This window comes from Thalassophryne amazonica, chromosome 3 (genome assembly GCF_902500255.1).
Source record: "Thalassophryne amazonica chromosome 3, fThaAma1.1, whole genome shotgun sequence".
NCBI classification, from domain to species: domain Eukaryota; kingdom Metazoa; phylum Chordata; class Actinopteri; order Batrachoidiformes; family Batrachoididae; genus Thalassophryne; species Thalassophryne amazonica.
Window position 1 is genome coordinate 1,471,592 of NC_047105.1, and position 25,242 is coordinate 1,496,833.

At 41.4% G+C, this 25,242-nt stretch overlaps 1 protein-coding gene across 2 annotated transcripts in view; it reads right to left on the minus strand.

Moving 5' to 3' along the window:
- Positions 1 to 25,242, minus strand: part of LOC117504862 (mRNA (2'-O-methyladenosine-N(6)-)-methyltransferase-like) — a 90,176-nt gene that overhangs the window by 57,655 nt on the left and 7,279 nt on the right. Inside the window, exons 2-4 of one of the 2 annotated variants that reach the window (XM_034164410.1) lie at positions 17,324 to 17,426; positions 17,018 to 17,167; positions 6,649 to 6,773 (exon numbers count right to left, since the gene is read on the minus strand). In XM_034164410.1, the coding sequence (XP_034020301.1) occupies positions 6,649 to 6,773; positions 17,018 to 17,135 (243 nt within the window). In that variant the 5' untranslated portion in view covers positions 17,136 to 17,167; positions 17,324 to 17,426. Of the gene's footprint in view, positions 1 to 6,648; positions 6,774 to 17,017; positions 17,168 to 17,293; positions 17,427 to 25,242 lie in introns of both variants that reach the window. The other variant, XM_034164411.1, reaches the window with a different exon arrangement.

Consider the following 25,242-nt stretch of genomic DNA (forward strand, 5'->3'; position numbering starts at 1 on the left):
TTGAATAATCTAAATGTTTGGTTGTGACGTGGATTTTTGACCTTCAGGAGTCTACATCAGACCAACAAGACAAGAAGGGAAACATTTATCCTCATCTGGGGTCTGGTTTTGGACCAGGTAAGAGATGTACCGCTATTAAGTTATGAAATAAATATTTTTACCAAAAAGAAAATTAACAAAAGGCACACTGACTACGTTTACATGCAGCCAATAATCCTTTCATAACCGGAATATTAGCAATAACCCGGTTGCGCAAGGCCATGTAAACACCCACAAAAACCCAAATATGCTCATATTCCAGTTTTTAAAAACCCGAATATGACCCCTGGGTTACTCCTTTTCTAACTCGAATATCAGGTCATATAAACGCGCATCGGAATATCCCCATAGAAAGGAACATTATTTTGTGTTCTGCGCATGTCCTGTCCGCAAGGAATCTTGGTCTTTTGAGTACAGCAACTACTTGTATGCGGCGCGCGCAACCCACCGAACACCACAGAAGCAGAGGTAAACAAGCATGGGGAAATCCAGATGCACAGCACCACACTTTTGGAGTGAGGAGGAAACCGAGTACTTCATTAGTATTGTGAAAGACATGAATATAATGTCTTTTATTGACGGCAGAAAGTACAGAGATAGCGACATTTACAAGAAGGTGGCTGAAAAGTTACGTGAAGCAGGATTTGCACAAACGCCAGACCAAATCAAGCACCGGTGGAAGATGTGCATCACTGTTTAGATGGGGATATTCCAAATAATACCCATGACCATGTATACAAGAATAACTCTGCTTAAGCATGTAAACGGGTTATTTCTAATCAATCAATCAATCAACTTTTTTCTTGTATAGCGCCAAATCACAACAAACAGTTGCCCCAAGGCGCTCCACATTGCAAGGCAAGGCCATACAATAATTATGAAACACAGTCTACGTCTAAAGCAACATAACCAAGGGATGGTCCAGGGTCACCCGATCCAGCCCTAACTATAAGCCTTAGCGAAAAGGAAAGTTTTAAGCCTAATCTTAAAAGTAGAGAGGGTATCTGTCTCCCTGATCTGAATTGGGAGCTGGTTCCACAGGAGAGGAGCCTGAAAGCTGAAGGCTCTGCCTCCCATTCTACTCTTACAAACCCTAGGAACTACAAGTAAGCCCGCAGTCTGAGAGCGAAGCGCTCTAATGGGGTAATATGGTACTACGAGGTCCCTAAGATAAGATGGGACCTGATTATTCAAAACCTTATAAGTAAGAAGAAGAATTTTAAATTCTATTCTAGCATTAACAGGAAGCCAATGAAGGGAGGCCAACACGGGTGAGATATGCTCTCTCCTGCTAGTCCCCGTCAGTACTCTAGCTGCAGCATTCTGAACCAACTGAAGGCTTTTTAGGGAACTTTTAGGACAACCTGATAATAATGAATTACAATAGTCCAGCCTAGAGGAAATAAATGCATGAATTAGTTTTTCAGCATCACTCTGAGACAAGACCTTTCTGATTTTAGAGATATTGCGTAAATGCAAAAAGGCAGTCCTACATATTTGTTTAATATGCGCTTTGAATGACATATCCTGATCAAAAATAACTCCAAGATTTCTCACAGTATTACTAGAGATCAGGGAAATGCCATCCAGAGTAACGATCTGGTTAGACACCATGCTTCTAAGATTTGTGGGGCCAAGTACAATAACTTCAGTTTTATCTGAGTTTAAAAGCAGGAAATTAGAGGTCATCCATGTCTTTATGTCTGTAAGACAATCCTGCAGTTTAGCTAATTGGTGCGTATCCTCTGGCTTCATGGATAGATAAAGCTGGGTATCATCTGCGTAACAATGAAAATTTAAGCAATACCGTCTAATAATACTGCCCAAGGGAAGCATGTATAAAGTGAATAAAATTGGTCCTAGCACAGAACCTTGTGGAACTCCATAATTAACTTTAGTCTGTGAAGAAGATTCCCCATTTACATGAACAAACTGTAATCTATTAGACAAATATGATTCAAACCACCGCAGCGCAATGCCTTTAATACCTATGACATGCTCTAATCTCTGTAATAAAATTTTATGGTCAACAGTATCAAAAGCAGCACTGAGGTCCAACAGAACAAGCACAGAGATAAGTCCACTGTCCGAAGCCATAAGAAGATCATTTGTAACCTTCACTAATGCTGTTTCTGTACTATGATGAATTCTAAAACCTGACTGAAACTCTTCAAATAGACCATTCCTCTGCAGGTGATCAGTCAGCTGTTTTACAACTACCCTCTCAAGAATCTTTGAGAGAAAAGGAAGGTTGGAGATTGGCCTATAATTAGCTAAGATAGCTGGGTCAAGTGATGGCTTTTTAAGTAATGGTTTAATTACTGCCACCTTAAAGGCCTGTGGTACATAACCAACTAACAAAGATAGATTGATCATATTTAAGATTGAAGCATTAAATAATGGTAGGACTTCCTTGAGCAGCCTGGCAGGAATGGGGTCTAATAAGCATGTTGATGGTTTGGATGAAGTAACTAATGAAAATAACTCAGACAGAACAATCGGAGAGAAAGAGTCTAACCAAATACCGGCATCACTGAAAGCAGCCAAAGATAACGATACATCTTTGGGATGGTTATGATGGTTTCTAATGATTCAGAAACCGGAATATTGACCTTATCCCGATTATTAACGGCATGTAAACATAGCCACTGTTAAACATGGTGAACAGATTTTAAAAACACCTGTGTCTAGAGTCATGTGATGCAGTTGGGAAAGACGGCTGCCTAAGCTGAAGCTCCGACCTGCATCGTTAAACTAATACTTCAACTAATTCCTAAGAGTAAGTATATAAATGTGTCTCATACTTTAAAAGTTTTTTGAACATATAGGATGGCAAAACAACTTAAAAGTGGAGATACTAAGAAGCATTTGCGGGATCAGGCCATACAACACGATGTTGATGACAACAGCTAGGAGGCCTCAGAGGCAGCACGCTTTAGCCACGACATTGCTAACAGCCTTGAAGATATACGCTGAACCACAACCTCAGTCGAAGAGAAACAGTCTTCACTTATTTCGTGAGTGGTGGAGGTGGAGAAAAGGGTTGAGTGGCTGGAGGACTCTGATAAAAAAAAAACTTTTATAAAGAGGATATGCCTGTTTTATAGTGGGCTGGAAGTAGCAGTACACAGACTAACGGATACATCTCTTCATACTTTGGATTGAGGAGGGGTTCACATCAGGGTTCACCTCTTAGCCCTCTCCTGTTTTGCCTGGTGATGGAATCTTTGACAGCCGCAATAAGGGGGGGATGCTAATTTTCTGGGAGTTGTATATAATGGCTCTATACACAAATTAATGATGTTTGCAGATGATATATTGTTACTGGTGTCACACCCTGCAGTATCAATACCCTCATTGTTGAATACAATTAGCACCTTTTTGAATATGTTGGGATATAGGATCAATTGGGACAAATCTGAAGGACTTCCATTAACAAGGTTTTGTCCATGCACACTCTTTCAAGCTGGAGGTTTTAGATGACCTAAGCAGGGGCTAAAATATCTGGGTATTCTTTTTCCCCTTAAACTAGAGGATATTACAAAGGTGAACTTTGACCCTTTGATACAGGGACTAGAGATCGATGCGAAACATTGTTCATCATTGTATCTGTCTTTATGGGGAAAAGTAAATGAACTGCGTCCCCAGGATTAACTATCTGCTTCACTCTGCCATTAAATATCCCAGACAGTTACTTCAAATGTCTTAACAATATATTTAAAGGATTCCTGTGGAATGGAAAATGAGCGTGAATGTATATGAAAAAAAATACAAAGACCAGTCAACAGAGGAGGCTTAGGACTTCCAAATTTGTTATATTATTATTACGCACTTAATTTAAGGCACTTGGCACACTGGGCCTTACCTCCAGAGACAGCCCACCCCACCGGTACAGTATAGAGCAGTCGGTGTCAGGCCCCTCTCTCTATGCCACTGTATGTGGCTTACTCCTTGATTATTCTTGCTTTCAATGCATCTAAAACCAGTCAAAATGACTCGCAACACGCACCGCCTCGGGTGATAATTGCCAACAGCACCGCTATACTAAAAATATTGAGGAGATCCCTGGACACACACACACACACACACACACACACAAAATCCACTCCGCTTTAAGTCATATGGATGCATGAAGAGCTGTTCAGATGAAAAGCTGATGTGATTTTTGGCTACTACACAAAGTCCTTTTTTTTTTTTTTGGAAGTACAAGGGTAGTCTGAAATGTTCTAAGGCTCCCCATGAAGGTGTAATGCATTAACTGCATTATAGTGAGCCTTAGAACTTTTCAGCCTACCCTCGTACAAAGTCAGTGCACAGCATCACTGGACTACATGTCACAATTTGGACTTCAGCACCAGTTAAACACCAAAATGTAAGTCCCTTTTCTGTTGTTTATAAATTACTCACTCATCTTCAACCGCTTCTCTGGGGTCGAGTCATGGGGGCAACAGCTCCAGCAGGAGACCCCACACTTCCCTTTCCTGGGCCACATTGACCACCTCCAAATGAGGGACCCCAAGGTGTTCCCAGGCCAGTGTGGAGATATAATGTCTCCACCTAGTCCTGGGTCTTCCCCGGGGTCTCCTCTCAGATGTGCGTGCCTGGAACACCTCCCTAGGGAGGCACCCAGGAGGTATCCTTACCAGATGCCCGAACGACCTCAGCTGGCTCCTTCAATGCGAAGGAGCAGCAACTCGACTCCGAGCTCCCCACGGATGACTGAACTTTACAAATTAATAAAATAAAATATCAAATGACAAGGATCTATTTTAGCCATTATATAAAACAATTAATGATTGTTTTTACATTCTTTCAATGGAATTAATATTTAATTCGGTGAAAGCTGGAATAAACCATTCAACTCAGCAAAATATCTGTACCGTTAAACTCATAAACATTCATTATTTGTATATTGTTCTTGATGTTATCTGTATATTGGAAGAAAATAAAAAATGCAAGTCATAAAAAAAACACACCTGGGACTTTATAAATGGGTTCACCATGTTTAATTAAAGGCTTTTATATACGAGGTCTCTTAGATAATAAACCGACCCTTTTATTTTTTTTTTTTTAACTATATGGATTTGAATGACATGCGTTTACACCAATCATGCTTGAACCCTCGTGCGCATGCGTGAGTTTTTTCACGCGTCGGTGACGTCATTTCCCTGTGGGCAGGCCTTGAGTGAGATGTGGTCCCGCCCTCTCGGCTGAATTCCTTTGTTTCACACGCTGCTCAAGACGGCGCGCATTGCTTTATCAAAATTTTTTGTGGACCTGTGAGGAATATCCGAGTGGACACTATTCGAGAAATTAAGATGGTTTTCTGTGAAAAGTTTAACGGCTGATGAGAGATTATGGGGTGTTTCTGTCGGTGTAGGGACTTCCCACGGAGCGGGACGTCCTGCAGCGCTTCCAGGCGCTGTCGTCGGCCTGTTTCGAGCTGAAAACATCCTAATTTAAGGCTTAATTCACCCAGGACATCGTGAGAGAACAGAGAAGATTCAGAAGAGGCCGGCATGAGGAATTTATGCGGACATTCCACTGTTTAAGGACATTTTTTTAATGAAAGACGTACGCGCAAATTCGCCGAGTCGTTTCCGTGACGACTCGGCAAATCTGTGTGCGCCGCGACAGGAAAAACACCTCCGTGTTGAAAACCATTTGTAGAATTCAGGTGGCTTTTGATGGCTTTCAACAAGTTAACTGAGAAATTGTTTAACAGCTTGGGCATGTTCCAACTTGCCCGTTAAGATTTCCAACGGAGGTGTTTTTCCTGCCGCGACCCCCCGCGGTCGGGTCCAGTCCGACATGCGACTCTGCCCGCACGTTCTTTCATTACAAAATGACCGTTAACAATGGAATGTCCGAATAAACTCCTCATGCCGACTTCTTCTGAAAGTTCTCTGTTCTCTGACGACTTACTGCGTCAACAGAGCCTGAAATGTGGAAGTTTTCAACTTGAAACGGCGAGACGCTGCCGCCTCGAAGCGCAGATCGCCGTCAGGCGCCGTGGACCGTCCTTAAAGCAACACTACCAGACCAAAATCTCTCATCATCCGTTAAAATTTTTACCGAAAACCAGCTGAATTTATTGAATGGTGTCCACTCAGTTGTGCCTTACAGTTTTGAAAAAAGTTTTATCAAACAAAGCAACAGTCTCTGAGCCATTCCTAAACAATGAAAAAAATCGACGAGCGGGTGGACGACTCCTCACTCAAAGACTGCCCACAGGCGAATGACGTAACCGACAGGCGTGAAAAAACTCTCGCATGCCCACGAGGGTTCAAGCATGTCTGATGTAATCACACGTGATTCAAATCCATATGGTTTTTGAAAAAATAATAAGGTCGGATACTTTTCTAATAGACCTCGTACATATATATATATATACATATACACACATATATATACATATATATATATAAAAATTAAATTTAACAGAGTGCCTTTGTTACGTTTCTTTTTGGTTTCTTTTCACACGTATTTGGATTTTGAGGACATTTGAAGAAATTACTGTGGATACCCACATGGTGATTTGAGCAAACAACGTCGGCCTGTAAAGGGGGGAAAAAAAAAAACCCTTCAGACAAAGAATTCCAGACTCACAATGACGTCATGTTGACCCAGCACTGGGACCTCCCACAGGCTCACATTGGTGAATCTGTTGAAGTAATATGGCCGGTTCTCCCTCCGAGACCAGCACTTGGACCATCCAGCCTGGACGAGCTCATCTGTCAGAGAGATCAATCAGAGAAAACCTCAGTTGATCACATCTCAGCTGTCAAACAGTACATTAAGCAGCATTCACTCACAAGTAACTCAACAAACATTAACACTGTTATGAAGACCAGGTCTCTCTTTCCCTCACTGATAATGGCACAGGGATGGGCAGCAAATGGCCCATGGGTGGGTCAGTCCATCCCAGCCCGTTTATACAGACAGGAACTCAAGAACAATAAATGCGCTAAATTAAAAGCACACATAAGCAGAATGACATCATTCATTCACAGTGAACTTTGATGGAGCGGATGAACTGAAGACATAATTCTATTTGAGGATGTGACATGGTGGATGTGGTGACTTGGGCACAGTGCAAGCTCCCAGACCGGACCCTGTTTCATGAGGACTCAGAGCTTAGATGCAGTCAGTGGGTGACTTCCTGAGTGCGACTGTTCCAGGTGTGGAGTGGGATATCTCTGGTACTGAATTCTACTGAGAAGGATCCTTGTGAGCAGCTTCCCCAGCACACAGAGCGGGGTGGTGTCCCCAGAGGTGTCCTGTGGTTCGCACTTAGCTGAAGAATCAGAGCACAGATGGTGAGTCACCTGACCACAGACTGCCTGCTTGTCTACCATCAGGGCCAAAGTAGCCCACTTGACCAGCTCCTTATACAGCCTGGAATTTCCACTCAGCTATGAACCACAAGTTATCTCAATGATGGTCAGAGTGCCCTGATAGGAAACTGGGATCCATTAACATGTAACCCCAAACATTTTGCAAAGCACTGAGTCATTTTTGCCATATGAATGAATTTATTCGGCACATACAGGTCCAGAACAACAAAAAACTTACAAAGAAAAAGAGAAAGAAAATAGTCCAACAATGCACCCATGTGCCCGAAAGGGTGTAGGCAGAAGCAAAAACTTGTAAATGCCTACCCCTTATCCACGAGCACCCGTCAGTGCCGATCATCCATGACCAGAAGAGCGACACCACCGGGGCAGCCGCCCATCACCAACTCAAGCTGCGAGTAAGACGTCTCGCCCTGTAATACGTCAGTCACTGTGGTAAGGGCACAGACTGAGACAGATCAGATGCCCCCTGCTGTTAAGGACCTGGACAACCCCTCAGTACAGGACCAGTGCTGTCCTGTGGTTTTGTCTTTTCCAAAGATGAGGCTCTGAACGGCCTTTCCCCATCTTCCTCATAATGCCTGCTACTCTGACAGAAGCCAGCTGCAGGGTCAAGCCCCTTTCACACCAGAGCCAACGCAGAGTTACGTATTGCAGCGTACCGAATACACTGAGTTATGCAGCTGTACGGCAAGTTTAAGCAGGTGTACGCCAAGTTTAAGCAGCTCAACGCCAACTTTTTGCTCCCCTATGCAGCAGTATGCTGAAGGATACGCGAGGTGGACGCAAGAAAACAAGTTTAATTTTTTCTGTGTAGAGCACTGGAAGTAAGAAGATTTTAAGCAAGATTGTGCAACACTGCACCACTGTACACATCCAAATAGTGAGCGCATGCATCCTGAGTTGCACCTGTTCTCCTCCAGCTGAGCAGGAGAACAGGTGTAGCACATGTGTGTGGCTGCATGATCCACGCAGTCTGCAGCACCTGTGCGTGCTTTACAAAAGGTGATTGAACTGGTGGATGTGTGTGTGCGCTCAGAACAGGGCATCAAACCAGCGCATGATGGGTATCGAGAACTGGGTCTTTTCGAGAACCGTTAAGAAATGATTCGATCCACCGACATCGAGTCTTTTTGCTTAACGATTCCCTTATCTGTCCTTCAGAGCAGCTGTTGTTTTTGAGGGTGTTTGTCAGGAAAATGATCATTTCTTTTTGTTGATTACAGACCCTGCAGCTGGTCTGCAATCAACCGCTTCTGCAGCGGCTCTGCTTGAAACTTGAACCAACGAAGCAGTGCTCTGACCTGCTGCTTTGTTGGTTCACTGCTTCGCTGCTTTTCAGAAACGACAAGTCCGCTTCTTAACCCCTCTCAAAGCCATTTAAAAATGTCAATCGTGAGTCACTTTTGTGTGGATTAAAGTCACTAACTGGGACTCTGATCTTGTTGCAAGAAACAAGAATCATCCTCCGTTCTCTTTGCACAGCTCCAAATGCTGTGTGGCTCTCTGCCGAGTCAAGTTAGAGTCCGGCCGGAATTAATAACTTCAAAGTGAATCACCGTTTTAAATCAAATGGCACCTCTTTTCAAACGTTGTTACAAAGGCAACAAACTACAACAGACTAAAATTTTTTTTTTTTTCCTCTCAGAATGAGACGTCCTGCGTTCTTTATGAATGACAGTGATGCTGACATGCAGCTGGCTGAGCTCAGCTCAGAGGTACAGAGTCAGATTTGTGTCAGTGTCTGAAAGGAAATGCTTTTGAGAAAAACAACAGATTTTGTTTATTTCTATTTATGTCCAGAGATCAAGGATCCAGTGATCAGGTTCATACTTATTTTATTTAAGATTCAACAAAATGTTGTTGACATAGAAAACTAGGGATGTCCCGATCAGGTTTTTTTGGCCCCAATCCGATTCCGAGTCATCTGATTTTGAGTATTTGCCGATACAAAGTCCCGATCCGATACTTTAAAAAACTGAATGAACAATGAACAAATGCTAAATATATAATATTTTCATTTTAATCACCTTATTTTATTATTTATCACTTCTCCTTGAGGTAGCTTGAACAATCAAGTAATAATCTACCAGACTTCTACAGAATTCTACAGTTAGCCAGGCCCCTGTAGTCGGTGCGGACCAAGGTAGCTTAGCCGCCGTTAGTTCCCCCCTGGCAGATCCCGAGCAGCCGGGAAAGCAGGCTGACTGGGTGACTGTGAGGAGGAAGCGTAGCCCTAAACAGAAGCCCCGTGTACACCGCCAACCCGTTCACATCTCTAACCGTTTTTCCCCACTCGACGACACACCCGCCGAGGATCAAACTCTGGTTATTGGCGACTCTGTTTTGAGAAATGTGAAGTTAGCGACACCAGCAACCATAGTCAATTGTCTTCCGGGGGCCAGAGCAGGCGACATTGAAGGAAATTTGAAACTGCTGGCTAAGGCTAAGCGTAAATTTGGTAAGATTGTAATTCACGTCGGCAGTAATGACACCCGGTTACGCCAATCGGAGGTCACTAAAATTAACATTAAATCGGTGTGTAACTTTGCAAAAACAATGTCGGACTCTGTAGTTTTCTCTGGGCCCCTCCCCAATCGGACCGGGAGTGACATGTTTAGCCGCATGTTCTCCTTGAATTGCTGGCTGTCTGAGTGGTGTCCAAAAAATGAGGTGGGCTTCATAGATAATTGGCAAAGCTTCTGGGGAAAACCTGGTCTTGTTAGGAGAGACGGCATCCATCCCACTTTGGATGGAGCAGCTCTCATTTCTAGAAATCTGGCCAATTTTCTTAAATCCTCCAAACCGTGACTATCCAGGGTTGGGACCAGGAAGCAGAGTTGTAGTCTTACACACCTCTCTGCAGCTTCTCTCCCCCTGCCATCCCCTCATTACTCCATCCCCATAGAGACGGTGCCTGCTCCCAGACTACCAATAACCAGCAAAAATCTATTGAAGCATAAAAATTCAAAAAGAAAAAATAATATAGCACCTTCAACTGCACCACAGACTAAAACAGTTAAATGTGGTCTATTAAACATTAGGTCTCTCTCTTCTAAGTCCCTGTTGGTAAATGATATAATAATTGATCAACATATTGATTTATTCTGCCTAACAGAAACCTGGTTACAGCAGGATGAATATGTTAGTTTAAATGAGTCAACACCCCCGAGTCACACTAACTGTCAGAATGCTCGTAGCACGGGCCGGGGCGGAGGATTAGCAGCAATCTTCCATTCCAGCTTATTAATTAATCAAAAACCCAGACAGAGCTTTAATTCATTTGAAAGCTTGTCTCTTAGTCTTGTCCATCCAAATTGGAAGTCCCAAAAACCAGTTTTATTTGTTATTATCTATCGTCCACCTGGTCGTTACTGTGAGTTTCTCTGTGAATTTTCAGACCTTTTGTCTGACTTAGTGCTTAGCTCAGATAAGATAATTATAGTGGGCGATTTTAACATCCACACAGATGCTGAGAATGACAGCCTCAGCACTGCATTTAATCTATTATTAGACTCTATTGGCTTTGCTCAAAAAGTAAATGAGTCCACCCACCACTTTAATCATATCTTAGATCTTGTTCTGACTTATGGTATGGAAATAGAAGACTTAACAGTATTCCCTGAAAACTCCCTTCTGTCTGATCATTTCTTAATAACATTTACATTTACTCTGATGGACTACCCAGCAGTAGGGAATAAGTTTCATTACACTAGAAGTCTTTCAGAAAGCGCTGTAACTAGGTTTAAGGATATGATTCCTTCTTTATGTTCTCCAATGCCATATAACAACACAGTGCAGAGTAGCTACCTAAACTCTGTAAGGGAGATAGAGTATCTCGTCAATAGTTTTACATCCTCATTGAAGACAACTTTGGATGCTGTAGCTCCTCTGAAAAAGAGAGCTTTAAATCAGAAGTGTCTGACTCCGTGGTATAACTCACAAACTCGTAGCTTAAAGCAGATAACCCGTAAGTTGGAGAGGAAATGGCGTCTCACTAATTTAGAAGATCTTCACTTAGCCTGGAAAAAGAGTCTGTTGCTCTATAAAAAAGCCCTCCGTAAAGCTAGGACATCTTTCTACTCATCACTAATTGAAGAAAATAAGAACAATCCCAGGTTTCTTTTCAGCACTGTAGCCAGGCTGACAAAGAGTCAGAGCTCTATTGAGCTGAGTATTCCATTAACTTTAACTAGTAATGACTTCATGACTTTCTTTGCTAACAAAATTTTAACTATTAGAGAAAAAATTACTCATAACCATCCCAAAGACGTATCGTTATCTTTGGCTGCTTTCAGTGATGCCGGTATTTGGTTAGACTCTTTCTCTCCGATTGTTCTGTCTGAGTTATTTTCATTAGTTACTTCATCCAAACCATCAACATGTTTATTAGACCCCATTCCTACCAGGCTGCTCAAGGAAGCCCTACCATTATTTAATGCTTCGATCTTAAGTATGATCAATCTATCTTTGTTAGTTGGCTATGTACCACAGGCTTTTAAGGTGGCAGTAATTAAACCATTACTTAAAAAGCCGTCACTTGACCCAGCTATCTTAGCTAATTATAGGCCAATCTCCAACCTTCCTTTTCTCTCAAAAATTCTTGAAAGGGTAGTTGTAAAACAGCTAACTGATCATCTGCAGAGGAATGGTCTATTTGAAGAGTTTCAGTCAGGTTTTAGAATTCATCATAGTACAGAAACAGCATTAGTGAAGGTTACAAATGATCTTCTTATGGCCTCGGACAGTGGACTCATCTCTGTGCTTGTTCTGTTAGACCTCAGTGCTGCTTTTGATACTGTTGACCATAAAATTTTATTACAGAGATTAGAGCATGCCATAGGTATTAAAGGCACTGCACTGCGGTGGTTTGAATCATATTTGTCTAATAGATTACAGTTTGTTCATGTAAATGGGGAATCTTCTTCACAGACTAAAGTTAATTATGGAGTTCCACAAGGTTCTGTGCTAGGACCAATTTTATTCACTTTATACATGCTTCCCTTAGGCAGCATTATTAGACGGTATTGCTTAAATTTTCATTGTTACGCAGATGATACCCAGCTTTATCTATCCATGAAGCCAGAGGACACACACCAATTAGCTAAACTGCAGGATTGTCTTACAGACATAAAGACATGGATGACCTCTAATTTCCTGCTTTTAAACTCAGATAAAACTGAAGTTATTGTACTTGGCCCCACAAGTCTTAGAAACATGGTGTCTGGCCAGATCCTTACTCTGGATGGCATTACCCTGACCTCTAGTAATACTGTGAGAAATCTTGGAGTCATTTTTGATCAGGATATGTCATTCAAAGCGCATATTAAACAAATATGTAGGACTGCTTTTTTGCATTTACGCAATATCTCTAAAATCAGAAAGGTCTTGTCTCAGAGTGATGCTGAAAAACTAATTCATGCATTTATTTCCTCTAGGCTGGACTATTGTAATTCATTATTATCAGGTTGTCCTAAAAGTTCCCTAAAAAGCCTTCAGTTAATTCAAAATGCTGCAGCTAGAGTACTGACGGGGACTAGAAGGAGAGAGCATATCTCACCCATATTGGCCTCTCTTCATTGGCTTCCTGTTAATTCTAGAATAGAATTTAAAATTCTTCTTCTTACTTATAAGGTTTTGAATAATCAGGTCCCATCTTATCTTAGGGACCTCGTAGTACCATATCACCCCAATAGAGCGCTTCGCTCTCAGACTGCAGGCTTACTTGTAGTTCCTAGGGTTTGTAAGAGTAGAATGGGAGGCAGAGCCTTCAGCTTTCAGGCTCCTCTCCTGTGGAACCAGCTCCCAATTCAGATCAGGGAGACAGACACCCTCTCTACTTTTAAGATTAGGCTTAAAACTTTCCTTTTTGCTAAAGCTTATAGTTAGGGCTGGATCAGGTGACCCTGAACCATCCCTTAGTTATGCTGCTATAGACGTAGACTGCTGGGGGGTTCCCATGATGCACTGTTTCTTTCTCTTTTTGCTCTGTATGCACCACTCTGCATTTAATCATTAGTGATTGATCTCTGCTCCCCTCCACAGCATGTCTTTTTCCTGGTTCTCTCCCTCAGCCCCAACCAGTCCCAGCAGAAGACTGCCCCTCCCTGAGCCTGGTTCTGCTGGAGGTTTCTTCCTGTTAAAAGGGAGTTTTTCCTTCCCACTGTAGCCAAGTGCTTGCTCACAGGGGGTCGTTTTGACCGTTGGGGTTTTACATAATTATTGTATGGCCTTGCCTTACAATATAAAGCGCCTTGGGGCAACTGTTTGTTGTGATTTGGCGCTATATAAAAGAATTGATTGATTGATTGATTATCAAAAATGGACTGAGTCTGTTTTGTTAACTTCTCATAAATCTTTTTCTCATACGGTCTGTGGTCAGTGCGTCTGCCCACAGAAGCCGAGCATCCGTTCACGTCAATGGGACTGCCTGGAACAGTTTTTTTCATTGCCTCAAAACTCGACAGGCTCTGGAGGTGACTGGAGCTGTGGGCGGGCTTGGACGCTGGACTTCTGCATAATGACTGGACGATCAGTCAGATTCAGATGGCTGAATCCCATTTTGATTGACAGCTATTTTGAGATATCAGTATGCGAGAATTAATTTGCACATTTTTGCATATTTATGCATTTTTAAATTTATGCCAAAGTGTTTTATGTGCACTATGAATCAGTCTGTTTTAAAGGCGCACGAGATATCATGTTTATATGGTGCTACCAAACTAAGAAAAACTTTGTACTGCAGCCAAACAAAATGAGTCAAAATCTGCAGAAAGACAACAGAAATGGACAAAACTGGTGATTTTGTTGCCAGGAACATTGACAGATCACAGGCATCAGGTACCGGATTAGATGTTATGTGAGAAGATCCAGGTGAGTTACTCTGTGCCTCATTCTTCAGTAAATTAGTGTTTAAAGGACGCTGCATGATGATTTATGATTGTATGTCTGTCACTGCATAAGTGGTAATAATTAGTGCTCACTGATGTAGTTTACTGATGAAAATTAGTGACGGAGAAATCGAAGCGTTTTGAACCACTGAATCAATATGAAGCAATGCTTCAATGTTTCAAAGCTTTTAATCCAATTAGATATGGCTGCTGGCCAATCTTTAACATTTGCATGGAACAATAAAGGGCAAGATCTTATGAAACAGCCAGGCTCTGTTATGGATGTTTAACAATAAAGGTTCTATGTGCTTCTTGAAATTTTTGACTATATTTTTGTTTAAAGACATTAAGAATATACTTGTGTTATAATGTGATTGTGCCATCATAAAATACTGTATGTAATAGAGATATAAACTGTGAAATGCTTGTGCAACTAGGGACTGTTATGACCATTTTACATATATGAACTGACATAGAAATAAATTGACAAATTTTATGACATAAGCCGACAATGAACTTCCTCTGTCTGAAAGACCTGCACCTACTATTGTTAAAATGTGTACATGAAATATAGGGGGACCAATAATTTTGTCCACTTGTGTATATTTGAGCCTCTGAGGATGAGAAAAGATCTAAATTCAATTCAAATTTGTGCACCCAGCTCTTGTTTTTTAGTCATTAATGATGTTTCCACCCTGACAGGAGAACAGTACAAAGACATCACTAAAAGACCAAAATTACAAATGCCAACCTCAGACCACACCTGTACATGTGTTTCCATGAAGCATACTTTCAATTCACAACTTCAAATCATGCAATTTTGCATTTAGTACAAAAAGACAAGCCTGAAGTTGACAGAATCGCGACAGCCTCCAATCGCTGTTCAGTATTTTTTTTTTTGTATATATCACTATCCAGGGTTCTCACCAGTATTATAACAGCGTAAAAAATAACACTGCAGTTGGGCCGTTACATTGTTTTTGAGGGTGTGTAATGGGAAAATAATAATTTCTCTCTGTTGATTGTGGAGCTGCTGGTTCTGATATAGAAGCAGCGCATCCAGAAATTTATTCATATCAAAGCCATTTCTGCCTTTTCTGCTGATTAAAGTCTCTAAACGGGACTCTTTTTCTGCTAGAATCGTCCACCGCTTCACACGGACAGTTTTTATTCATTCATCCTTAACGTGCCATTTTTTGTGGGGCAGCCAACGATGTGATTCTCTGCCGTGGACTGGAACATTAATATATCCTGCTTCTCTGGTTCCTAAACTAAAGTTAGTGTCCCTCATGAAAATAACGGTAATGCTGTTAATATCCTCCGTTCTGCGTGTGTGTGTTGCGGGATTTGCTGTGGCTCTCTGCCTGTGGAAAGACGGATCATTCCGCAATCAGTAACTTCAAAGCAAATTGCCGTTTAAATCAAATGACACCTCTTTCCAAACATTGTAAAACAGACTAACTACAACCGAACAAAACTGTTTTTGCACAAAATGAGACATCCTCCGTTCTATTGGGAAGAACGTATCCCAGTGTCACAGTCACAGTCTCAGCGCTCCAGGCTAAGCACAGCCGCGCAGCAGCACTGCAGGCGTGAGTATTGTAGGGGAGACCGGGACCAAAGTAACATTTTACATTTATATCCTTCTGAAACCCTGTTGCTTGCATTTTGAGGGCCAAATTTTAAGTAAAGCCATAGTTTTTTTTTTTTTAATCTTTGTTACAGCCTTACTTTAAAAGCCAAAAGAAACGAGGCATCAGACCAAAACATGGAAGAGTGTAGAAATGTGTGTCACTGCACAGGAGCTAATTTATACACAGCAGTTTACTATGAAAAAAAATCCTTACAAATGTTTTTTTTATGTTCAAGATTAATTTCTGATTACATTTTGACGTTTAAAAAAAAAAACCAAAAAGAAAACACACACACACACACACACGAAGGTCCTTTAGAAGCCCATAAAGCAAAAGCTTCAGCTGAGTCAAAGCCTAAGCAGTCCCTGAACCCCTGCCTTCTTAAGGTGATTTTTCCATCCCATTACGCTGAGAAAAAATCCTGCTGAGAACCCTGCTATCACAAATCTCCTTGAAATACTGCAACATAATTTTGTTGCACACAGCCTTTCATATTTCATATGTCATTTTTTAATCTTATATTTTGTCTTATTTTGGCACATATTGTATATTTTATCTTAGCATTTTATATTGCTCTCTGTTTAATGTTGCACCATTATATAGAAGCAAATTCCTAGTCTGTGAATCCTGTTCATTGGCAATGGCAATAAACTACTTCTGATTCTGATATAATTTATCGCCTTGCCCCTAATGAGAACATCACCCAACTTCAGATTTTGCCTCGCAGTGCTACTCCTGATTTTGGGGTCCAGTGAGGACCACAGGGCCTGAACTTAATCCAAAGGGTGAGCGTTGCTATATTATGATTAACATCGTCACCCAGGTCACTTTTTCCTCCATCACTCGCTGTGGTCAAATGCCACAAAACCACCAAGTGGCTCAACAAAAAAGCAAACAAAGCCTCATTTCACCTGTCAGTGCCTTCGTTTCTGAAGCATGATGATTAAGTGATGCGATTCCTGCATGGTGCCTTAATTCAACAAACTTCAGTGGTCAACCCACGTGAAAATAAAAATCAATAACTGCAAAAAAAGAGAGTGATTTTCATGAACATTACCAGTGTTGACATATACAAGTGAGAGACAGGACTCAGGTGTACCTGTTAGGTCGGGTTTGGAGGCGGTGGACGGAGAAAGGGGTGGCCCCTGGGAGGAGCCAGAGGGAGACATTGTCATGGTCGCCTCCCCCTTTATTGATCCCTGGCTGTCATTGGACATGTCAGCTGCTCATCAGAACAACATGGGCCAGCCTGGAGACAGAGAGATCCCACTGTGAGACGGAGTGGACATCTGTTCCATATGAGTCAGAACCAGAACCAGACTCTCATGAGAAAGTCTGCAGCAGGTACTGACATCCATTAAAGACATTAGCTAACCCGGCACAGAGAAACAGGATGTGATGCAACCTGTGGATGTTGGGGGAGCTGTACGGCAGACTGTTTTCACTCTGACCACAAGATGGCAGCAAAGTCCACGTAGTTTTAGTACTCCATACACAGCGATCTGCAGCTGAAAGTAAAAGAAATCAATAGAAGTCCACAGTTCAGGATCATTTTCACATGTAACTGATGATACAATATTAACGGATAGATCATAAACACGGACAAGGACACAGACGTCCATCCACACATGGCCGACATTTCATCCATATTAGTGTCAGTTTTCTGAGAGGGAGCAGTACCACTGGTAACCACAGGAACTGTGAGCCAAAGTCAAGTACAATAAAATTAAAGCATTTGGACACAAGACCGTCAGCTAGGAGACATTCAGATCTGGATTAAAGACCCATCTGTCCTCTTTTGTATGGCTAACATATGAGTGTTGAACTGAACTAGTTTTTCCCCTCCATCATAATTTAATTACTAACAATGGAGCAGGACTCTGGTCTGTTAGGAAGGTACAGGACAAGCTGCACATCAGCATCCTGTCTGTGATTCTGTTTTACTGCTGAGAAATGGTCTTCTGAGAGATGCTATTTTGTGGTCAGACTCTGAAGATGTGTTTTGACTGAACCTGCGTGAGGAAGATCTTCACCTCCCGAGACATGTCCTGGACGAGAAATGCTGATGGACGACAGCATCATCAAATTCTTTTTGTTCTTGTTCTTAATCTTTGAACATTCTTTGTTGTATTTTTGTCTTTACGTCCACCAAGGATGTAATAAAATCATCAATGTTTATTTATTCATTTGTCTGTCTGTCTGTTAGCAGGATTACGTCAAAACTATTTCAATTTCAATTCATTTTCATTTATATAGCACCAAATCACAACAGAGTTACCTCAAGGCGCTTCACACAAGGTCTAACCTTACTAACCCCCAGAGGAACAACACAGGCGATAGTGTGTGTTGTCATTTCAGCTGCTTCCATTTTTTGTTTAGGGTCACCACAGCAGACACAGCTAGATACACACTGGTATCTGGCACAAGTTTTATGCCGAATGCCCTTCCTGATGCAATTCCAGTTTCACCTGGAGAAACATACACAGAGCCGCTGGTGTTCCAAAGAGGTCTCCCATCCAAGTACTAACCAGATGCCGCACTGCTTAGCTTCTAAGATCTGACGGCATCAGGCTGACAGAGCAGAAGGCTCCAAGCACACAGGTGACAGTGATAAGGAAAAACTCCATCTGAGGAAGAAACCTCAAGCAGACCAGACTCAAAGGGGGGTGACCCTCTGCTTGGGCCATGCTACAGACACAATTTACAAAACAATTCACAAAAGTAATATACAGGAAATATCATATTGCAACATCTTGATCAGTCAGACCATTCCAGATCAGTATGCAATTATTGCATTGTGGAATCCGGATCCCGGTAAAGTCCAGGTCACGATGTGAATCACAAATTTGCTATTTTGAGTTCTCGTCAACCCTTGGCAGACGTCAGAAATCTCAGATTGCTGTTGTTACGTCAGCCAAGGACATAATAAAATCATCAGTGCTTATTTATTTGTATGTCTGACTGTTAGCAGGATTACGTCAAAACTACTTCACAGATTCTCAGCAAAGCTGCAACACAGACCGATATTAGGGCACAGAAGACTCCACTGAATTCTGGAGGTGATCCGGATCCAGACTGTCAGACATCGGATTGCTCTTGTTTGTTCGTTTATTGTTAGTTTGTCCTAAACTGTGGGTCGCCCCTCTGATTTCTGGTTGGCTTAAGGTTTCACAAAAGAGGTTCTATGCCCCCCCGGTCCCGTCTGTGTGGTGCTCTCATATACATGTGGGTTCCTCCATGCCAACAGACCACCAGCCTGTCCAGGGTGAACCCTGCCTCTCACCCAATGGCCAAGTTTTATTTCATTTGGTGATTTCGGTGTGCCAGCCCACTGTTTCTGTGAGTTTTTTTCCATTAAATTCAGTGATTTCGGTGTGCCAGGCCAGTTTCTGCCAGGGTTTTATTCCATTAAATTCAGTGATTTCGATGTGCCAGGCCACTGTTTCTTTCAGCGTTTTTTTTTCCATTAAATTCAGTGATTTTGGTGTGCCAGGCCACTGTTTTGTCAGGTTTTTTTTTCCATTATATTCAGTGATTTCAGTGTGCCGGGCTACTGTTTCTGTTATGATATTTTTCCATTAAATTCAGTGATTTCTGTGTGCCAGGCCACTGTTTCTGTCAGGTTTTTTTGTTAATTATACTTGGTGATTTCAGTGTGCCAGGCCATCGTTTCTGTCAGATTTTTTTTCCATTAAATTCAGTGATTTCGGTGTGCCAGGCCACTGTTTTTGTCAGGGTTTTTTTCTCCATTAAATTCAGTGATTTTGGTGTGCCAGGCCACTGTTTTGTCAGGGTTTTTTTCTCCATTAAATTCAGTGATTTCGGTGTGCCAGGCCACTGTTTTGTCAGGTTTTTTTTTCCATTATATTCAGTGATTTCAGTGTGCCAAGCTACTGTTTCTGTTATGATATTTTTCCATTAAATTCAGTGATTTCTGTGTGCCAGGCCACTGTTTCTGTCAGGTTTTTTTGTTAATTATACTTGGTGATTTCAGTGTGCCAGGCCATCGTTTCTGTCAGATTTTTTTTCCATTAAATTCAGTGATTTCGGTGTGCCAGGCCACTGTTTTTGTCAGGGTTTTTTTCTCCATTAAATTCAGTGATTTTGGTGTGCCAGGCCACTGTTTTGTCAGGTTTTTTTTTCCATTATATTCAGTGATTTCAGTGTGCCGAGCTACTGTTTCTGTTATGACATTTTTCCATTAAATTCAGTGATTTCTGTGTGCCAGGCCACTGTTTCTGTCAGGTTTTTTTGTTAATTATACTTGGTGATTTCAGTGTGCCAGGCCATCGTTTCTGTCAGATTTTTTTTCCATTAAATTCAGTGATTTCGGTGTGCCAGGCCACTGTTTTTGTCAGGGGGTTTTTTTTCCATTAAATTCAGTGATTTTGGTGTGCCAGGCCACTGTTTTGTCAGTTTTTTTCCATTAAATTCAGTGATTTTGGTGTGCCAGGCCACTGTTTTGTCAGTTTTTTTTCATTAAATTCAGTGATTTTGGTGTGCCAGGCCACTGTTTCTGTCAGTTTTTTTTCCCATTAAATTCAGTAATTTCTGTGTGCCAGGCCACTGTTTCTATCAGGGTTTTATTCCATTAAATTCAGTGATTTCGGTGTGCCAGGCCACTGTTTCTGTCAGTTTTTTTCCATTAAATTCAGTCATTTCTGTGTGCCAGGCCACTGTTTCTGTCAGGTTGTTTTTCCATTATATTCAGTGATTTCGGTGTGCCAGGCCACCGTTTCTGTCAGGTTGTTTTTCCATTATATTCAGTGATTTCGGTGTGCCAGGCCACCGTTTCTGTCAGGGTTTTTTTTCCATTAAATTCAGTGATATCGGTGTGCCAGGCCACCGCTTCTGTCAGGGTTTTTTTCCATTAAATTCAGTGATTTCAGTGTGCCAGGCCACTGTTTCTGTCAGGTTGTTTTTCCATTATATTCAGTGTTTTCGGTGTGCCAGGTCACCGTTTCGAAGAAATTCAGAGATTTCGGTGTGCCAGGCCACTGCTTCTGTCAGGGTTTTTTTCCATTAAATTCAGTGATTTCGGTGTGCCAGGCCACTGTTTCTGTCAGGGTTTTTTTTTCCATTAAATTCAGTGATTTCGGTGTGCCAGACCACTATTTATGTCAGGTTTTTTTTTCAATTAAATTCAGTGATTTTGGTGTGCCAGGCCACTGTTTTGTCAGTTTTTTTTCATTAAATTCAGTGATTTTGGTGTGCCAGGCCACTGTTTCTGTCAGTTTTTTTTTTCCATTAAATTCAGTAATTTCTGTGTGCCAGGCCACTGTTTCTATCAGGGTTTTATTCCATTAAATTCAGTCATTTCGGTGTGCCAGGCCACTGTTTCTGTCAGTTTTTTTCCATTAAATTCAGTCATTTCTGTGTGCCAGGCCACTGTTTCTGTCAGTTTTTTTCCATTAAATTCAGTCATTTCTGTGTGCCAGGCCACTGTTTCTATCAGGGTTTTATTCCATTAAATTCAGTGATTTCGGTGTGACAGGCCACTGTTTCTGTCAGTTTTTTTCCATTAAATTCAGTCATTTCTGTGTGCCAGGCCACTGTTTCTGTCAGGTTGTTTTTCCATTATATTCAGTGATTTCGGTGTGCCGGGCCACCGTTTCTGTCAGGGTTTTTTTTCCATTAAATTCAGTGATTTCGGTGTGCCGGGCCACCGCTTCTGTCAGGGTTTTTTTCCATTAAATTCAGTGATTTCGGTGTGCCAGGCCACTGTTTCTGTCAGGTTATTTTTCAATTAAATTTAGTTATTTCGGTGTGCCAGGCCACTGTTTCTGTCAGGTTATTTTTCCATTAAATTCAGTGATTTCAGTGTGCCAGGCCACTGTTTCTGTCAGGTTGTTTTTCCATTATATTCAGTGTTTTCGGTGTGCCAGGTCACCGTTTCGAAAAAATTCAGTGATTTCGGTGTGCCAGGCCACCGCTTCTGTCAGGGTTTTTTTTCCATTAAATTCAGTGATTTCGGTGTGCCAGGCCACTGTTTTTGTCAGGGTTTTTTTCTCCATTAAATTCAGTGATTTTGGTGTGCCAGGCCACTGTTTTGTCAGGGTTTTTTTTCCATTATATTCAGTGATTTCAGTGTGCCGAGCTACTGTTTCTGTTATGATATTTTTCCATTAAATTCAGTGATTTCTGTGTGCCAGGCCACTGTTTCTGTCAGGTTTTTTTGTTAATTATACTTGGTGATTTCAGTGTGCCAGGCCATCGTTTCTGTCAGATTTTTTTTCCATTAAATTCAGTGATTTCGGTGTGCCAGGCCACTGTTTTTGTCAGGGTTTTTTTCTCCATTAAATTCAGTGATTTTGGTGTGCCAGGCCACTGTTTTGTCAGTTTTTTTTTCCATTATATTCAGTGATTTCAGTGTGCCGAGCTACTGTTTCTGTTATGATATTTTTCCATTAAATTCAGTGATTTCTGTGTGTCAGGCCACTGTTTCTGTCAGGTTTTTTTGTTAATTATACTTGGTGATTTCAGTGTGCCAGGCCATCGTTTGTCAGATTTTTTTTCCATTAAATTCAGTGATTTCGGTGTGCCAGGCCACTGTTTTTGTCAGGGGGTTTTTTTTTCCATTAAATTCAGTGATTTTGGTGTGCCAGGCCACTGTTTTGTCAGTTTTTTTCCATTAAATTCAGTGATTTTGGTGTGCCAGGCCACTCTTTCTGTCAGTTTTTTTCCCATTAAATTCAGTAATTTCTGTGTGCCAGGCCACTGTTTCTATCAGGGTTTTATTCCATTAAATTCAGTGATTTCGGTGTGCCAGGCCACTGTTTCTGTCAGTTTTTTCCATTAAATTCAGTCATTTCTGTGTGCCAGGCCACTGTTTCTGTCAGGTTGTTTTTCCATTATATTCAGTGATTTCGGTGTGCCGGGCCACCGTTTCTGTCAGGGTTTTTTTTCCATTAAATTCAGTGATATCAGTGTGCCAGGCCACCGCTTCTGTCAGGGTTTTTTTTCCATTAAATTCAGTGATTTCAGTGTGCCAGGCCACTGTTTCTGTCAAGTTATTCTTCAATTAAATTTAGTGATTTCGGTGTGCCAGGCCACTGTTTCTGTCAGGTTTTTTTTCCATTAAATTCAGTGATTTCAGTGTGCCAGGCCACTGTTTCTGTCAGGTTGTTTTTCCATTATATTCAGTGTTTTCGGTGTGCCAGGTCACCGTTTCGAAAAAATTCAGTGATTTCGGTGTGCCAGGCCACTGCTTCTGTCAGGGTTTTTTTTCCATTAAATTCAGTGATTTCGGTGTGCCAGGCCACTGTTTCTGTCAGGGTTTTTTTTCCATTAAATTCAGTGATTTCGGTGTGCCAGACCACTATTTCTGTCAGGTTTTTTTTTCAATTAAATTCAGTGATTTTGGTGTGCCAGGCCACTGTTTTGTCAGTTTTTTTTCATTAAATTCAGTGATTTTGGTGTGCCAGGCCACTGTTTCTGTCAGTTTTTTTTCCATTAAATTCAGTAATTTCTGTGTGCCAGGCCACTGTTTCTATCAGGGTTTTATTCCATTAAATTCAGTCATTTCGGTGTGCCAGGCCACTGTTTCTGTCAGTTTTTTTTCCATTAAATTCAGTAATTTCTGTGTGCCAGGCCACTGTTTCTATCAGGGTTTTATTCCATTAAATTCAGTCATTTCGGTGTGCCAGGCCACTGTTTCTGTCAGTTTTTTTTCCATTAAATTCAGTAATTTCTGTGTGCCAGGCCACTGTTTCTATCAGGGTTTTATTCCATTAAATTCAGTCATTTCTGTGTGCCAGGCCACTGTTTCTATCAGGGTTTTATTCCATTAAATTCAGTCATTTCTGTGTGCCAGGCCACTGTTTCTGTCAGTTTTTTTTCCATTAAATTCAGTCATTTCGGTGTGCCAGGCCACTGTTTCTATCAGGGTTTTATTCCATTAAATTCAGTCATTTCTGTGTGCCAGGCCACTGTTTCTATCAGGGTTTTATTCCATTAAATTCAGTCATTTCGGTGTGCCAGGCCACTGTTTCTGTCAGTTTTTTTTCCATTAAATTCAGTCATTTCTGTGTGCCAGGCCACTGTTTCTATCAGGGTTTTATTCCATTAAATTCAGTCATTTCGGTGTGCCAGGCCACTGTTTCTGTCAGTTTTTTTCCATTAAATTCAGTCATTTCTGTGTGCCAGGCCACTGTTTCTGTCAGTTTTTTTTCCATTAAATTCAGTCATTTCTGTGTGCCAGGCCACTGTTTCTATCAGGGTTTTATTCCATTAAATTCAGTCATTTCGGTGTGCCAGGCCACTGTTTCTGTCAGTTTTTTTTCCATTAAATTCAGTCATTTCTGTGTGCCAGGCCACTGTTTCTATCAGGGTTTTATTCCATTAAATTCAGTCATTTCGGTGTGCCAGGCCACTGTTTCTGTCAGTTTTTTTCCATTAAATTCAGTCATTTCTGTGTGCCAGGCCACTGTTTCTGTCAGTTTTTTTTCCATTAAATTCAGTCATTTCTGTGTGCCAGGCCACTGTTTCTATCAGGGTTTTATTCCATTAAATTCAGTCATTTCGGTGTGCCAGGCCACTGTTTCTGTCAGTTTTTTTTCCATTAAATTCAGTCATTTCGGTGTGCCAGGCCACTGTTTCTATCAGGGTTTTATTCCATTAAATTCAGTCATTTCGGTGTGCCAGGCCACTGTTTCTGTCAGTTTTTTTCCATTAAATTCAGTCATTTCTGTGTGCCAGGCCACTGTTTCTATCAGGGTTTTATTCCATTAAATTCAGTCATTTCGGTGTGCCAGGCCACTGTTTCTGTCAGTTTTTTTCCATTAAATTCAGTCATTTCTGTGTGCCAGGCCACTGTTTCTGTCAGTTTTTTTTTCCATTAAATTCAGTCATTTCTGTGTGCCAGGCCACTGTTTCTATCAGGGTTTTATTCCATTAAATTCAGTCATTTTGGTGTGCCAGGCCACTGTTTCTGTCAGTTTTTTTTCCATTAAATTCAGTCATTTCGGTGTGCCAGGCCACTGTTTCTATCAGGGTTTTATTCCATTAAATTCAGTCATTTCGGTGTGCCAGGCCACTGTTTCTGTCAGTTTTTTTCCATTAAATTCAGTCATTTCTGTGTGCCAGGCCACTGTTTCTATCAGGGTTTTATTCCATTAAATTCAGTCATTTCTGTGTGCCAGGCCACTGTTTCTGTCAGTTTTTTTTCCATTAAATTCAGTCATTTCTGTGTGCCAGGCCACTGTTTCTGTCAGTTTTTTTTCCATTAAATTCAGTCATTTCGGTGTGCCAGGCCACTGTTTCTATCAGGGTTTTATTCCATTAAATTCAGTGATTTTGGTGTGCCAGGCCACTGTTTCTGTCAGT